The sequence below is a fragment of the Gobius niger genome, assembly GCF_951799975.1.
Source record: "Gobius niger genome assembly, chromosome: 11".
Taxonomy (NCBI): Eukaryota; Metazoa; Chordata; class Actinopteri; order Gobiiformes; family Gobiidae; genus Gobius; species Gobius niger.
This window is the reverse complement of record NC_136862.1, coordinates 12,474,907-12,492,294: the sequence shown is the minus strand read 5'-3', so window position 1 is coordinate 12,492,294 and position 17,388 is coordinate 12,474,907. Positions and strand designations below refer to the sequence as shown.

Here is a 17,388-nt window from a genome sequence, read left to right as displayed (position 1 = left end):
CTTGTTGCCACATCATTAGCTTTAGCTCAAACTGAATGTGATTAGCGTCCAACCCGGTATACTTCTTAAGCTTCTTACTCTATGAACTTGTTTTTTTTTTATGTTACCAAATGAGTTTTCTAACTACAATAGAGATCTTTATATATAGCTATATTATGCAGCCACTTTAATATATTGTAAATGATGGCTTCGATGCAATGTATTTATTTGTTATGAAGAATTAAAGGGACGTTTTGTTTTTTTTTCAGTATGAATGCCTGTACCACAACACAATACCTTTCATTATATCCACCCACTTTACTGTGATCATGAATGACATTTTACTCACAAAACTATAGGAAGAGATGTGTTGTAGTAGCTCTTATGCATGATTTTTTATTTTTTTTGAACCATTTTGCACATGTTCTGTTCAGGGATTTATTTGAACCATAGCCTAGCGTTAACCTCACGTCACTTCATGCTCACAGTAAGACAGGCGAGTATTCGTAAATCAGAGTACCGTGGGAAAAGGACATGAATGTGGCTTTTCTATAGTATTCTCATTTCCGGATATGTGCCCTGTTGTTGTGTCATATCTCATACAAAAAGGGAAGTTGAAATAAGTGTCACTTTGCCAAATTGAGTTAAGAAACCTGTCCAGCGTTTAGGTTAGTTAATGTCTTCTTCATCACTGCGACGGTGATGTACTGAGAATGTGCTTTTTCTTGTCATACAAGAATCCTGTATAAAGAGACCTATTTCTGATGTTGAGCAGAAAACAGAGGTTATTTTTATTTTTAGAGGAAGTACATGAAATACATGACACGTGTCTGATTTAAAAAAGAAAAAAAAAAAGATCTAAGGATATTATTTAGAATTGAACTGTGATGCTCCGTTGGTGGGCTGATTGACAAATGTACATGTCTGTAAATCCAATAAACCTATTTAATCTCTTCATACCTCCATTTGGGCTCGCTTTGTTTTTATTTCTGATGATGGTATCCTCTTTCATAACACACGTTTGTAGGTGGCTGGAGTCTATCAGAGCAACTACAGGGCTGGAGTGGGGTGATCGAAACACCAGTGATTCAACACACGCTCATACTCTGTGAGCAATTCATTTCCAGCACTTTTAGTTTTTCTTTCTTTTCTTTTTTTTGTTTTGATGTGGTGCTGCCATTCAGGAAGCAACAATCTGAGCACATTCACGTTCACTACCCAACACTTATTATCTTGAAGGCACTCGGTTTAACATTTTTGATTCTACTGTTGCAAATACAAAACAGGCTCCTAATGACCAGTAGTAAAAGTTTAAGTAAGTAAGTAAGTGCTTTATTTTATTTGTCCGCCATTGTGGGTCAACCTGACCAGCATGTTTTTGGAGGTAGAGGAAACCGTAGCAGCCGGAGGAAACCTGACTGGCTGCCTTCTGTCTCCTTTGATCCTCTGAAACGGTGCAGGTTTGTCCCTGTTTCAGAGCGTGGTGTCCTGCACTGGTCAGCTCCACCTCCTCAGAACAGCCTTTCACCATGTTCTGGGAAGAGCTTAGCAGTTCATCTGTTTTATTCTCCAGTGAACGTCCTTGCCTGGCCTGTCAGACACTCCTCCTTTCTGTTCAAAAGAAGAACCGTCTGGACAGCTCCTCGCAGCCTATCATTTCACGATTTTACCCACATCAGTCCAATCACGCACCGAGAGGCGGGACTTCATTCCCCCAAGACGCGGAAGCCGTCACCACACTCTACCAAAACAATAGAGATGCCGTGCGCAGCGAGTGATGCTTTTGAAAGGGATCCCCACAAAAACACAGCAAAGACGTACAAAAGTATCCAGTGAAACTATGTGGAACACAGAAAACACAAATGCAGTTCCTAGAAAACGAAAAAAATGCAGCTGTACAGAGAGAGTGACTTATCTGCCTTTAGTCAATGTCTCCAATGAGCTGGAGACGTCCCGCTCCCAGTAAAGTTACAGTCAGGTGTAGGACAGTGTGAGGAGACAGTAGCCATTTTTTAGATACTGCTTGTATTTCATTCTAATTACGGGGTGAAATGTTAATGTATTTCACAAATGGTCACTAAAACTTTAAAGATCACAGTAGCCTTTTTTATGACATTTGCAACACAGAAATACCAACTCTGCTAAAAAATAACAAAAAAACATTAACGGTAATAATAATAATACATACGTGTATAGCACTTTTCAAGACGGGTGCTTGAAAATCAGGAAAAGGACATTACAGTGTAACCCATGCAGTCTCTTTGCTGTGAGTCTATCAGATGTGCTGCCGTTCATGTTTATTGAGTGAAGCACAAACTCAAAGAAGCCTGTATTCTGCTTTTAGATGTTAATCAGATAAACGTTGCTTTTAAGCCCTGACAGGCCGCAGGTCTCTTGTCCTTCCTTCATCTTCCCTCACAAAGAGTTGATTTTTATCTTGACCGAGGAGGGCTTAGGTCTGGATGAAGCGGAGCATTGTTCAGGTGCAGTGAGCCGGGTCTCTGTGCGGCCCTGTTTGTAAAGTAATCTGTCGGTGCCTTAGTGGTTTAACCGACACATGACAAGCTCCTCTGTGGACGCCATAAAGGAGAATAATATTTACCTTTGCTGGAAGTCTTCAGGTACTGGCCCCGTGTGTGCTGACAGTCATGCAATGTGGTTAACATGGGAGTTAATTTCTGACTAATGGGCTTGTCTATGGCAGGGTTGCAAAACTACGATAGACAGTGTTTACTTCAAGGGGTATTCAAACTGTGATGGAGGCTTTAGATTCCCGTGTCATGCTCAATTTACCTTTTTGGAACTTTTAACCATATTTTCATGCTGCTTTCCCCATAGAGACAACTTCATAAATCAAATAACTTATACCTTATCTTATTATTTGTCCTACTTTAGTCTGTTGTAAACTCAAACATGTGTGTTGTTGGCATTTCTGTGACAGTGACCCTGAAAAGTGACCCTTTAAGTTGTGAAAAGTGCTTATAAACTCTTCCCTGTGAAGAAGTCGGAAGTTGGGAAAGTTAGGAATGAGTTTGGAGACAACCAACAATTTGATTTATGTGCTATGGGTTTGATTGTTATGAGTGGGCTGCGTCCTTGTTGCCACATCATTAGCTTTAGATCAAACTGAATGTGATTAGTGTCCAACCCGGTATACTCATTAAGCTTCTTACTTTATGAACTTGTTGTTTACCAAATGAGTTTTCTAACTACAACAGAGATCTTTATATATAGTTATATTATGCAGCCACTTTACTATATTGTGAATGATGGCTTCGATGCAATGTGCTATGGGTTTGATTGTTTGTAAACAATAAAATCATGGTATAGGTCCTTTAACCTCTTAACCCCCACCTGAGCCGAGCACATTTTCTCTAGTTTGGCTTTACCCAAAGTGTCAAAATAGCGACGAAAACAAGGATGAAAACGCAACTAAAAAGGGATGAAAAAGCCACAAAAGAGCGACAAAAAAGTGTCCAAAAGAAAGTTGAAAAGAGACAAAAATCAGTTTTGTGGGTCACATTCTTGTCACTTTTCTGTTGCTCGATTTTTGTTGTTTTCTTGTCACTTTTTCAATGCTTTTTTGTCACTTGTTGTTGCATTTTCATCCTCGGTTTCGTCAAAGCTTACAGATTTGGGCAAGGCCAAACTGGAGAAAAATTATTTAATCTTTATACCTCCTTTTCAAGAGCAACCCTTTTCAACCCTTGTCCCACATGCTGATGTCATGAAGTGGTTCTCCTCTGATTTTTATATCCAGATATTCTCCACTCACATTTCATTCTAATAGCTGACACTCCCTTATTGTGCCAACAGAGAGTGAGTCCCTAAACGTGCTCAGAATGAAGTACCAATGTTAAGGTATAGCAAAGAGGTTGAATAAGAAGACTCTGTTTATTTAAGCGATTCTGCACTGTCATGTTAAAGCTTAATAATTTAGACTCCTGTATAAAGCGCAGAGAAAACAAGAGGAAACTCAACGCCAAGGCTCTGTTCGGCGGATGACCCAAAGCGACCACCGCCCATTCCCACATCCAGAGTTGTACCCCAATGTTCGACAGAGCAGCTCCAATCCAAAAGTCAACACACCTAAGTCACGAGGCGGGCAGGAAACAGCGGGCGTCGCCAGGAAAGGAGGCAGCCATTCTAGCCAGCTCTGGAATTTCCATTTGCACTTTGCCTCTCTCGCTCTCACAGAGGGCAAACTCTGTACACGCCGCCGGGTGATTTCAGGTTCCACATAACTGCTGGTGGAGGTAATGCCCGAAAATGTCATCGGTCTGGGAGTGTCAAAGCAGCATTGTCCGTCGCATCCATTTATAAATGTTAATGGTCCTATTAAGGAGTTGGAGTAAATACTTGGTTTCTAATGCTTGCTACCATAAATTAACCAAAATACCACTCTAAAGTCAGGCTTATTGAATTTAGGGTTATGGTCACTTTATAAATATTTATACTAAAAAAATAGCCCCATTTTATGACATGGACTTTCAGTCTCCATAACCATCTTTTCTTCTGCCATGTGTTTACTTGAGGAGGCAGAATAGCAGTATATGGGTGTACAGCAGTGGAAATGTGGCAAACAGAACTTAACTTCTATTCACAGAAGCTTCTTCTTAGCTCTTGTGGTCAGATTACTTCCTGGACGAATGAGAGCCTTCACAAACAATCTTTCATGGCATAAATTAACATTACTGTTCTGCTTTATGGCAGAGGACAAGTGCTTGTATAGGTTCAGGTACCGGTATCGTAAACCAATTCTCATTAAAGTACTGGGATCGAAAGCATGTTTACGCAACTCTATTTATTATCTTATGAATTTAATAGTGCAATAGGATATTTCATCTTAGTTTAAAGGTGCATTATGGGACTTTTATAAGGTTATTTGTGCGTAAACTACCATTTTGTGACACGGCTGTATGAGTGGTGGTCAGCATGGTGCCTTTGCTTTCAATCACAGTGGCCTCTAATACGCTCCAGAATCAATTGATTTCTGGGTTTTCTGGTGAGAGGGTCAGTGAAAACCCACCAGAAACACTTCTTTTTACAGGGACATTGAGCAACAAATGTGTTTTCAGACCAGAGAGAGCTACAAGATCATTTTCATCTCTAGTCCCTGGGCAGAGGCAAAGTGACAGCAGGTTTATACAATGGACTATGAGCATGTTTACTCGAGTCCATTCACAATATATTTTTTTTAAATTTTACATTCTTACATTTTTAACACTACCCCGATTAACCAGTTTTGTGCAAATGATCACAAATCTGACCGTCTTTCAACCACTTCTTCAGGTTAAGTTTACACTGTTGCAAGGTGCTACTCTCTTGAACAGTTAATGGTGATGAGTTCCACATCCCTGCAGCTTTCACAGAGAAGCAATTCTGCCCAAAGGTAAACGACCTACAGTTCACAGAACAATCTCCTCTGGAGGAGGCTCGCCTTGTTCTACGTCCTGCTTCTTCACACAAGAGTTCACAAACATTCTCAGGGGCTGTGGGGCCAAATCATGAAGAATCGCAAACACTAAACAGACATTCAAAAGCAAAATGAAATTTTCAAACGCTAAAAATTTATTTTTCTTCACAATGTTACAGTAGTAAAGACAATTGATCCTGGAACATCAGAGGCCACTGTGATGGAAAGTAAAGGCGGCTTGCTAACCACTGGGTCACTGAAAGGTCAATTACACACTAATAAAGAAAGTGTTTTGTTTTATTGTTATTTTGCACATAAAAAGTTCCATTATGCACCTTTACGTGCAATGGGATGTTTATTCTGATATGCAGAAAGATCTATTCCATTGGCCGAAGATTTTACTAACCTACTCAAATCAAGGTAAGTTTAGTGCAGCATCAGGCAGCAGCATCAACAGTAAAATAGTTCCAGTCACTATTGTGGCTGCAGTCACTGATGGAATTGACAGTGACAAGACAACCATTAAAATAATTGTATTCATAATGTACTTCAGCCATTATTACAAGGGTGAAAAGTAGATGAAAACTACACTTTACTAAAAAGGCAGTAAAATGATTGTTTGACCTGTCCTAATAATCAAAAATAAAACCCTCTCTGATTGAGTAACTTCATTTCTAAAACAGCTCTGCCATTGATAACATCACACAGTCAAAATCTTTTAAAGTGTTGATCACACAGTTTGTCTCCGATCCGAATAGACTATTTGTACAGTGACACATACAGCTCAAGTATCTTCAGCTTCAGCATCACACCTCCACTGCGAATGTCTCACCTCACTCCTCCCGGCACACACGGATCTTTCCAAAACGCCAACACAGTAACCTCCGCAGTCAGAGTGTGGTGGAAGTCGTGGTTTACACCTGGTGGGAAGAAGAAGCCATGTGCTATCATGTCATCTGAGTGAATGAGTCAGAGAATTGCGTATTAAAGAAGAGCCACTGGCCTGTGCCACACATTTCATCTCTCATAATGAGCGATTACTAAAAGAAACACGGGGAAAACCAGCCCGCCACCTCCGGGCTTTTAGTGCAATTGAGGGGAAGTGACGAGAATAGCTCTTTGCTTCATTAGAGGCCGACTCGAGGCAGAATGAGCTGAGAATTTACACACTTTACCCAGTACAGTTGTGACAGTGAGGAGTTATCACTGCTTCATTGAATCCAGCTTCATCTGCTTACAGTCTTACTCTGGAGCTTCATTTCATGCTCTCTTTGGGGAAATGCGTGCAGTTTTCGGATCTGCCAAATATCTGAGACAACATATTAGTGTTTGATCTAAATTTTACGGTTTATGTTTTGGCCTTTTTCCATGTTGCGTTTAGCTATAGGTGGACATGTTGCACCGAATTGGTCATTTGAAATTTCCTATATTATAGTTTTGGGCCCCAAATCCACTCATGTGCACCTGGTTTTGCACATGGGTAAACGCTCGGTATTTGACACCTTAAATGTTTTCATCATCTGTTAAAGTGGACATGTGTACTTAAGGCTTGAAGACATTAGTTTTGGTACCTCAGCACAGGTACCAACTTAGATATTTTATATATCAAACAATGTAATAATGGCCGGCCCGTCAGGATTTTGAATTGATCTGAAGCGCCTCTGCAGGCAATAGCGTGAATGACACATAACAGTAAAAAAAAACAGCACCTTCAGCGAGAAGCATGCGAGCAAATCGATGACACGACAATGAACACACTTTGACTGCAGAACGGCTGAGAACAGGTCCAGTGATAGCCTGGTTTTACCATACCCTCATACTTACTTCGTTTCGTACAAGGGTGAATTTAGCTCCATTATCAGGTGGGAGGGGTGAACTCCTTTGAAACAATTGGATCTGATTTTCGCTAGCGTTTGGTCGTGACGTATGTAATGCGCCCGAGTGAGTGAAGCAGCTATCATAACTCTATCATAACTCTATCATAACTTTATCATAACTCTATCATAACTCTTTGGAGCATTCCTTGCACATTCCAAGGCTTCAATTTTAATTTCTGGATATTTGGGAGCTGAGCCAGAACGGATTGAAGAGCTTCCATTACTTTCGTATTCGCCGCCATTGCCAAACTACAACGAGCAAATGCGGCGCAAATGCTTGACGTCACCTACAAGCCCCGCCTCCCCCGCTCGCTGAATGTTAGGTTGAAATTCAACCGATATAACGTAATGCAGCCACTGAGATCAGACCCAGACGTACATGCAGGGAAATGATAATTGACCGGAGTTTACAGATGGCTAAGGCTCGGCTAGTCCAGTGATGGACTCTGGGCTTTAAAAATGTTGAGAACAGTTCTGTTTGTCCTCTATGATGCAAAATAGAAATATTGCAGCGCTTCAGCCGCAGAATAAACAACCAAGGTGAACAGGGGTTACGCAATAACTGCATGAATGAAGCAAAGAACTTCAAATGTGATGTTAAATCCAATTTGTATAATATGTCTCCTTTAAATCCTGTCATTGATGCTTTTACCTACCACGCCTTAACATGTTGATCTAAAACCTTTTAGGCCAAGATGAGTGAGAGCGGGTTTGTGAGTGCGAGTGGCGTGGCGTGTTTACATGCATGTAACCCATGTGTGTTCATTAACATGCATGTCCCGACCAAATAAACAATCAATTTATTTGATTAATTAAACAAAATCTTCTGGGGTTTATTCATAAAATGATGTTACATCTTTTTTCTGAGGCTGATTTACAAAGAAATAGCACAAAGGCACCAGAAAGGAGGAACTTTTGGTACATTTTGTTCATGTAATGTCATGCGGAACAGCTTGGTCTGACAGAACATTGAGCTACTAGAGCGAGACCGTTAAAGAGCACATATAATGTTGCATGGCTTTGTCAAGAACCACTGAAATATCTAACTCCCAAAAGCTCAACTCAAAACACTATTTATCTTTATCAGTAAAACATGATGGAGTAATGTTAAGACAGTTGTGTTTAAAGATCAGGGATTTTAGGCATCAGGTTTGGGTGAATTTTCCAGAAACGTATTCAAAATATGCAATTTATCATCTGTAAACAACCTCTAGGTCTGATCTTCTCACTAATGGTTGTCATGAAAAGCCAATCAAGGATAAAACATCTGAAGAATACGCCGAGTTCCTCTTCCCCCCCATTATTGAGCATGCCATCTTTCAGCTCCACTGCCTTCATGTTGGACAGAGCTCTCGGCCTGAGGAGTTGACTAACCTTCATCTGTCAGGGAGCACATCATTCAGCAACAGCACACTGTATCTCTAATGAAGCCAACACATGTTCTTCTAGTCTATGTCTGTCCGTGTGGAATGAACGAAGGAGGAGACTTAAGAAGATGTGAATGGTAAGTAGCATTGGGGCCTATTATCCTAGAACAAGATGTAATTACCCCATGGCAACTTCTAATGATCACTCCTGGCAGAGGTCCCTAGATTGCTGATTTGCATATTACTAACGAGAATGTAATGTAAGCTGACAGTGATACCACAATGGGTGCGCCGCGCGGGTTATACGAACACCAAGGATTTGTGAATAAATCATAAACTCATGCTTGACTTGGCCAGAATGTTGCCTGACTTTAGCTGCTTTTTTTAGCCCGCGTGATGCTACTTTTAGGTGCAGTGTTTTCGCTGCGTGTAAAAAGAATTTCTAGAGGGCTATTTCTGCATGGATCGCTGTGCATGAGGGCAGTCATGTATGCAGTCGTGTATACAGTCATGTATGGCGCACGTGGGCCATGAATGACTTATGTATGGGGAAAGGGAGTGAATGGGGTTGGGTTTAGATGAATGGGCAGAGCAGTAATTCACATGGTGCACAGATCACAGGGACACGCACTACATTACCTCAAAAATGCAGACAATAAAGACAAATAAATGTAAGTTGATATCTTTGGGAGATTGGAAGTGCAACATAACACACATTTCCCAGGTACTTTTATCAATAAAGATGTTACAGCAAGAGAACTATTATTTAATACAAACAAATTCAATAGACATTAACTTCAAGAACTTAAACGGAAATTATACAAATACTTTATGCATGTAGGTTACAAAATACTTCCCTTTGGACTCTACTGCATCATCAGACAATCATGAGGAAATCCATTGAATGAATTGTGATGAGATCACACACTCAGATGAATAGGACTTTCTTTAAATAGAAACTACTGAACCCAAAATAAACCACAATCAGGGCTTCCTGATTTAGCACTTCTTAGACGTATCCAAATGCGTATGCACATGTTTTTAAGAGTGCATGTTCCTAGCTTGCTTTACCTCTGAGAATAAGGCCTCAGGATAACAGGGCAGAGGTTTTGAGAGCCTCTGTTCAAGAATTATTCATTTGAAATCTGTGGAATAAGGGCCTGGAGGGGGTCAGGATAGGAGGAGGTTTTGATGAGATACACATTGGCACAACAATATGCTGCACACTGAATGATTTGAGAAGATAAAATAACCTTTATTGATCTCACAATGGAGAAATTCACTTGTTACATTCAGCTCTCAGAAATATATATAATTGAGGTATCAATGATGACCAAAAACTTTAAGGGGGCAAAAAGTATAAACAGTAAAGAATAAAATAAACAGATTATGATAAAAATAAAAATAAAATGTCAGTATTAGCAGTGCATATTTACAGTCATTTTGCAGGTGGTTGATAAAGTGACATAGATAGAGATAATTGCACGTATTTTTGCAAAGGGATTATTGCACATGTTACTTTACAGTCTTGTTGTGCAGTCTGACAGCAATGAGGATGAAGGACCTGCTCCTTCCTGCACTGAGGGTGTCTCAGTCTGCCACTGAAAGAGCTGCTCAGCTCCTCTACAGTCCGTGCAGTGGGTGAGAGGTGTTGTCCATGATGGAGGTGAGCTTGGCTAATACCCTCCTGTCCCTCACCTCCTCTACAGAGTCCAGGGGGCAGGACGGAGCTGGCCCTCCTGACCAGCTTGTACAGTCTGTTCTTATCCCGCTCTGTGCTGCCCGGGGCCCAGCACACAGCAGTGTTGTGGAGAGCAGAGGCTACCACAGAGTCACAAAAGGTCCTGAGCAGAGGCCTGCTCACTCTGAAGGACCTCAGTCTCCTCAGAAGGTGGAGGCGACTTTGGCCCTTCTTGTTGGTGCGTTGTGGGACCAGTCCAGTTTATTATTGACGTGAACACCCAGGTACTTGAAACTGTCCACCTCCTCAATGTCTGATTGTCTGATGACGGCTGATTTAAGTGGTTTAGTGTTTTGTGCTGCTGCTTAATGTTACAAGACCAGTGTATATAACGTAACCTTTAATAAACCCTTAACCTCTTTACTACTTGGTAAGAAAAATAACAATATATTCGTACATGTCAGCCTATATGCGTGCCATCATAGGCTTCTAAAACTGTGATAATAAACGAACTTGTCTTTCTCTTCAGCCCCCTCAGAAAATACCTGCACGTTTACACTGGCTCCTGAAATGAATCTCCTTTTGAGAAGAGCAGAGGTAGGATAAAGAAAAATAAACACTAAGTTAAACGTACATGAAGTCAGCAGTAGCAAATTGCATGTAATGAAAAAGTATGGTGCACTTCCACCGACCCCTCTTTTAATTATATCCTTTGCGTTTTCACATATGGCGGTAAAACGAGGATGATGGAAGAGGAGGATGAACATTTATTTTTTCTCGAGAACCTCAGGAAATGGACACACGTGTCGTCTGGACCCTACAAATTGTGCAAAAATGCTCAGAACATGCCGCAGAATGGAAAACGAGGAGCGGTGGTCAAGAGAAAATACTAAAGAGGAGCATGGAAAACATTAAAATATCACCATCAGTCAACTTTAATACTGGATAAATAGAGACCGACGTCGGCTGCAATGATAAATGCAAAGTGGACTCTTTCAAAGGCTCTATTGAGGTAAAGCTTTTGGAATTGGTTCTGGTGTCAAACCCAGGTCAACATGTGAATCTATTCGCTTAGGCCTGACGATATTTGGATGGGGATCAAAAACATGGATTCTGATTTTTACTGATTGAGTGGAGTTTGACGTGGCACATTTACTTAATGGAACTGATGCTGAAGGCCTCATTAGAGATGAATGTCAAATGGCCTTGACTTGACTCTAATAAGAGGTTTTGATAGTGGTGTTGTTGATTATTTCAAGACACACAAAGGAAAGATACACTTTTTACTGTAACTTACTAATTTTTATGTTGATGTTTTATAGAGTGGTTTCATCTGCTTTCTTGTAATTGAATGCAACTGTGAAGCACTTTGAAATGCCGTGTGTATGAAGACTATTTTATAAAATTCTTCTGAAAACAGCATATATTCATAATTAAAGGTCAAACTGCTAGATACAGCCATATTGTTAATCCAGAATTTTACAATGTTGTTGCTTGATGTTGTTAAAAGCCCCTAAAACGTTTTAAAGTGAGGTCCTGAACCACTTGTGAGGTCATTTTAGGGATCGTGGCCTGAAAGGTTTGGGGGCCACTGGACTACAGCCTATAGCAAAACATTGCCTGTATATAATAATAATAATGCATTGGTTTTATATAGCGCTTTTCTGGACACTCAAAGATGCTTTACATTGTATTATTCATTCACGCCATACTCGGTGGTGGTAAGCTGCTATTGTAGCCACAGCTGCCCTGAGGTAGACTGACGGCAGCGAGGCAACCAGTCTGCGTCATCGGCCCCTCCGACCACCACCAACCACTCACTCACTCACTACTTTCGCTAGGCTTCCTGGTGTTACTAAACGGTCTCCCATCCAAGTACCGACCAGGCCCAATTCCCTGCTTAGCTTCTGAGATCTGACGGGATCAAGCAGAGCAAAGACGGTATGGCCACAATATGATTCAGATCTCAAATTTCTTTTTCTGACTGCATAGTTGCATTTATCACGCATCAGCACTAAACCTGGAATGTTCCGCATTGTGGCTTTAAGTGTGTTCAAAACACAAGCGTTAATTCCATATTCTCTAAATAAGAACGGTGCCTACAGTACTGTATGCTGCAGGTCAAATGCCACCACATGTTAACATGCTGAGCAGGAATGAGGCCTGTGGTCAGTGACATGTGGACCAATGCATGTGCCAACTCAGAAATATCCTCCTGGGAATATAGTGACACATAAATAATGTGTTGGAGAAATGCTGATCAAATGTATTCCAGTAATTCTGCTCATGCCACAGCTGATAGTGACACCTGATAAAGGTAAGCATGGAGAATTTAATTTGATGTAGGAATATGTAATATATAGCAGGCTTAATCCTTCCAAATGAATCAGATGTGGAGGTAAACAGGTCGCAGCTGACAGGGCCTCATGGGACTGAGGAGATTCATGGAACAGGCTCCAACAATAAATCTTTACTCTTCTCTTGTGTGTGGTGATGATTATAATTATAGGAAATGTGTAATCAGGAACTATACTTATAATTGTTCTAGTTACTGTATACTTGCTTACTGTACAGGTCTTGTCGGGTAATTGAAAAAGCAGGTGTGAAAAATGACATACAGATTGAGGTCTAGAGCAGTTTTTATTTACTTAACAGCTTCAAAGCCCCTTAAGAGCTCAATAATAAGGAACAGCTTTGGTATTTATTTAAGTAACCGTGAGCAATTCAGTAAAAATCAAGCATTTAAGGTTTACAGGTAAGAACTGGCAAAAATTGCTTGTGTTAGAGCTCCACCTGCAGGCAGCGATTAAAACTACAGAAGACGAGACAAAATTGGATATTACAATTAAGGAAAGTCTTCCCCTTTACATTAATTAACTATTGATAATTAAAACTATAATAAACTTAAAGGAACAGGCCACCTTTTTTCCATACTGAGATATGTTCTTACCTGAGCTTAGATGAGTTGATGCGTACCTTGTCTGTGTCCGTGGAAGACCTTGGTCGCTTCTAACTTCACCCCGTTTGGAGCTACAGGAATACATTTGGAGAGGCCAAATAGTGACATCATCTTTGGTCGTTTTTCACGACTGAGGGCACGCACAAAGACCAGACAGGTACACATCAACTCATCTAAGCTCAGGTAAGAACATATCTCAGTATGGAAAAACAGTGGCCTGCTCCTTTAAAGAAGAATATAGATACATAAAACCACACAACAAAAATATGCTTTGGAAGGCAGATTTATTTTAATAAAAATAGGACAGTCAAATGAAACAACAGTAATTTGAAATTTCCTTTTCGAAATATCTCATTACACCGTTGGATAAATTGAATTTCTGGGCTTAAATGAACATTGTGCGACAAACATAACATGGAAAGGCAAAGAATTTCAATGGCATTGAGAATGACCACATCACATCAAAGGAGCACGGAAAACACAAGGCGACATCATTACGAGGTGTCCATGGAACCAGACTCTGTAAAGTAAAATAAAAATATTATTTATTTATTACAGTTTGCGTATTTTAGTTTACAACAATATTAGGAGACAGAAAAAACCTTTACTTTTTGACCAATTAACCTTGTAAATTCAAAACATTTTAAGAGCATACATAGAGCAATTTTACAAGTAGAACTTACGTGTTTCATTGAAGAGAAAAGAATCCTGATACTCCTTCATGTACTGGGATGATCTAGCCTCGTCCAAAAACAGTGAGTAAACTCGTTTGATGTCCTCCACCTGTACCTCTGTGCCCTGAGAACCATACAACACAGATGACATGAAAACATAAATGTGTGTGATAGAGCCGCATGACATTAATTAAAAATGTCTAAACTCTGATTACCTTGCGTTTGCGGCAAACCAGGCCGGCCGTGCTGATCAGCTGAATTGCATAACGAAGTGAAGTCTCCATACCAATGCGAGTAAGGACGGTGTGAGCCTCCTCGCTCAGCTCGACATCTTCCTCTTCACAACTGAATACAGACAGATTTAAACAAAAGAGCAGAAAATGAGCCATTATCAATTTAAGAGCAAGACTTACCGGATCTTCAGAATCTGTCTTGTCTCCTTTTCATTGTAGGGAGAAGTGGCAATGATAAGTAGCCGGTCCAGCAGGTCGATGGGAATTCCATGTGGGCTCTGGTAATTTGTGCCACGAATGCTGTGGAATAAAATGAAAACAATGTATTAATTGTTGTTTCTATAAATCCCAAACCATTTATACAACTACAAACTACAGAGTTGGGCAAAAGGCATTTAGGCTACACAATATTCACAAAATGGCAGATGAAACGTTTAGTTTTAAATTAAGACTTGGAGTCATCCTTGTCTTTTTGTGTTTTGATCATAATTCGCATTTTGCTGCACAGTGCTTATATTCAGAGTTTTATAGTTTTGTCAAATATAAACATTGCAGACATAAACATTACCGAGTGATGCCTCTGTTGGTCGCCATAATAAGAACGGGAGACAAGTCACTCTCCAAGGCCCGATTTAGAAATGAAAAACACTCCATATCCAGCATATGAACCTCATCAATAAATAGCACCTGAAAGCAAAATACATAAAGATACTTTGATATGCAGAAAATAAACTTTCAGAAAAATATCAAACAAAGGAATACAAACCCCAGGGATTATTTCTGCCTTGCCTTCTTCTCTCCATTCACAGACTTTGGCATTAATCTGCTCACGGACCTCAGATTTGATCTCCCCGGTGTCCCCTGAAAACAGGGCTAAGAAACCCTGTGTGCGGCTGTTGATGACATCGATCTCATGAAGGGAGACTGTGTGCACCACCTCTTTTCTTTTCTGAAGCTCACCTTCAGGACACTGCACAAACTGGGTCTGAAATTACAGACATCAGAAGTTCAATTTTAATCATACCTCAAGGTGGCAACGCATTGATCAATACACGGGAAACACTACAAACCTGAGCTCCCATGGCATCATAATCTCTGGCTCGGGTGAATGAGCGGCCCAGTTTGCTTATCTTTCCAGTTGCTTTGTCAATTGTAATAACATCCCTGTGTATATGATGAAAAATAAACACTAAAAACTGGACATTTCAATAAAATTTATTCCGAAAAATTATTCAATGGATCCACTTACCCTGCTTGAACTTTTTCTTTGCTGAGACTTTCAATCATCTTATTGCCCAGGTCATATATCGTCTCCATCTCAGTGGTCTTGAGAGTTAACTTGCCAACCTTAGCACCCTAGATCATCAAAAAAGGTAGAATAAGAAGTGTTTCTTGCAAAACACAAGTTAACAGGTAAAGCATCAAAGTATCTTACTGTTCCAGTGGCTGGTCGATCAATTTGTATTTCCACTACCTCACCCTCAATGATTTCTGTTTCCTCCCTGTCAGACAAAGAAAAGAAACTCAACAGTAAATAATGACATTATAATGAAAAATTAAAGCACTTTGAGTTGTCTTACTTTATTCTGACACCAATAGCTTTTCTGAAAGATTGACTAAGTGCCTCTGTTTTGCTCATTTCAAGAGAGAAGATCTCACTTCCTGCTAGTGCTGTGAAAGGGGTATCAGGGCCAAGAGACTGGGCAATGCCTGGAGACGAAACAAAATACAAATTGACTGTAATAATCATCATCATCAAAATTTTTTACTTGATCAAATGCAAAAAAATACCCATTGCAATTGCGGTTTTTCCAGTGCCTGGTTGCCCTGCAATAAGCACAGCTCTACCAGCAATATGGCCATCTTTGATCATTTCCAGTATGACACCTGCTGCTCGACGGGAGGCCAGCTGACCCACCATCCCCTGGGACACCTGTAGGGAAACAGAAAACATAATGTGTAAAAGCTCTATAATAATAAAATCCTCATATCATTTTAAGAATATGGAAAACCTATGGTCACCTGTCTTGGCTCCAAAGCATCATCCAAACCAAGACCACGAATGTGAGAATGTGCACCTAAAAACAAAATCAAAGCAATGAAAACAAGTTAGAACAGGTTCACAACTAGGATTTTTTTTGCGGTACAATCGTGCAACATGAAACATAAAACATACAACACATAACTTAGATAAATAATAAACTATTAAAAAATTAAACTTTAATTAAATTCAAGCTATGATAAAGACAACAACAATTCGACATGGAACAACAGCAGGAGTGTATATACAGATGTGCAGGTGTATAATGTATAATGTTTACCAATTCTCTCAATTCGTGTTATGTCACGAACTTCTGGCACCTTTGTATTCGCCATCTGCACATGAGACAAAACAAAAATTCACAACTCTGTTTTAATGGTCAAGAACAAGCGACAGAAAGGACTTCTATGAAAGAGGGCTGCGAAGGACAAGTTCTATGAGTATTGAGTGGCTTTCATTTCATATTTATTACACTAAAACTATGAAAACTAATGAGTTAGGTAGGTCAGCAAATAGTGCTGAACGTTTCTTCCAATGAAGAAAATAAGAAAGACCAGTAGCCTTTCTCTGGTTGTTAGTGTTGTCATAGTTACAGGTAGCCCACATCCCAACAACAAAGCAGGGATAATATAACGTTACGGTTTTAGACGTCAGCTTTAGACCTAGAGACATGATTAATTATAACAACAAACAAATGTACAGGCGGAGATACATAGATTAATAACTAAGAGATGAGGCATGCATCCACACGGCATTGCTAGCAAACCAGTTAGCCCGCCGCGACCATTCATCCCGTTCTAGAAAATACAAGTTGTTGTACCTTGTATAATCTTAGATGGAAAATAAATAACACATATAAAACGTTGGCATTATCTATGGCAGTTGGGGCAAGTGCTCATCTAATCTAATAGAACAAATAAAGACTCACCTGTACCGCCACACTTTACAGTTGAATGTGGAAAATGCGGCGCTTCTTGTGTGTTGTGCTCTGGGCAAATGTGACCGACTAGAAACAACGCATTCTCGCTTCAGATCCTCCTGTGTGTTTGCTGAACGTGAGACCGACGACTTGGGGTCTCCCATTCAGACAGGACGGTGCAACATACAAATTAGGTATTGCATATTGTAAAATATTGAAGCCAATCATTCAAATGACCAAAT

The 17,388-nt window shown here is 40.1% G+C and overlaps 1 protein-coding gene across 1 annotated transcript; it reads right to left on the bottom strand.

The window, feature by feature from the left end:
* Positions 1-13,573: 13,573 nt before the first annotated feature.
* Positions 13,574-17,245, bottom strand: ruvbl2 (RuvB-like AAA ATPase 2). The gene is made up of 14 exons (XM_079566897.1): positions 17,156-17,245; positions 16,508-16,562; positions 16,209-16,264; positions 15,978-16,119; positions 15,767-15,896; positions 15,622-15,688; positions 15,436-15,542; positions 15,257-15,350; positions 14,953-15,171; positions 14,755-14,873; positions 14,367-14,486; positions 14,169-14,298; positions 13,963-14,077; positions 13,574-13,799 (listed from the first exon to the last, which is right to left on the bottom strand). The coding sequence occupies exons 2-14, from the start codon at positions 16,560-16,562 to the stop codon at positions 13,774-13,776; spliced, it is 1,380 nt and encodes a 459-aa protein (XP_079423023.1). The 5' UTR covers positions 17,156-17,245; the 3' UTR covers positions 13,574-13,773.
* Between the last annotated feature and the right edge of the window lie 143 nt (positions 17,246-17,388).

Bases quoted from the DNA above. Each gene is read 5' to 3' on its own strand.
- ruvbl2 (XM_079566897.1), bottom strand. From the start codon at position 16,562: ATGGCGAATACAAAGGTGCCAGAAGTTCGTGACATAACACGAATTGAG. The intron at 15,351-15,435 runs GTAAGTGGATCC...TCATATACACAG, and splicing joins AAAGAAAAAGTTCAAGCAGG to GGATGTTATTACAATTGACA. The intron at 15,172-15,256 runs GTTTGTAGTGTT...CTGTAATTTCAG, and splicing joins ATGATGCCATGGGAGCTCAG to ACCCAGTTTGTGCAGTGTCC.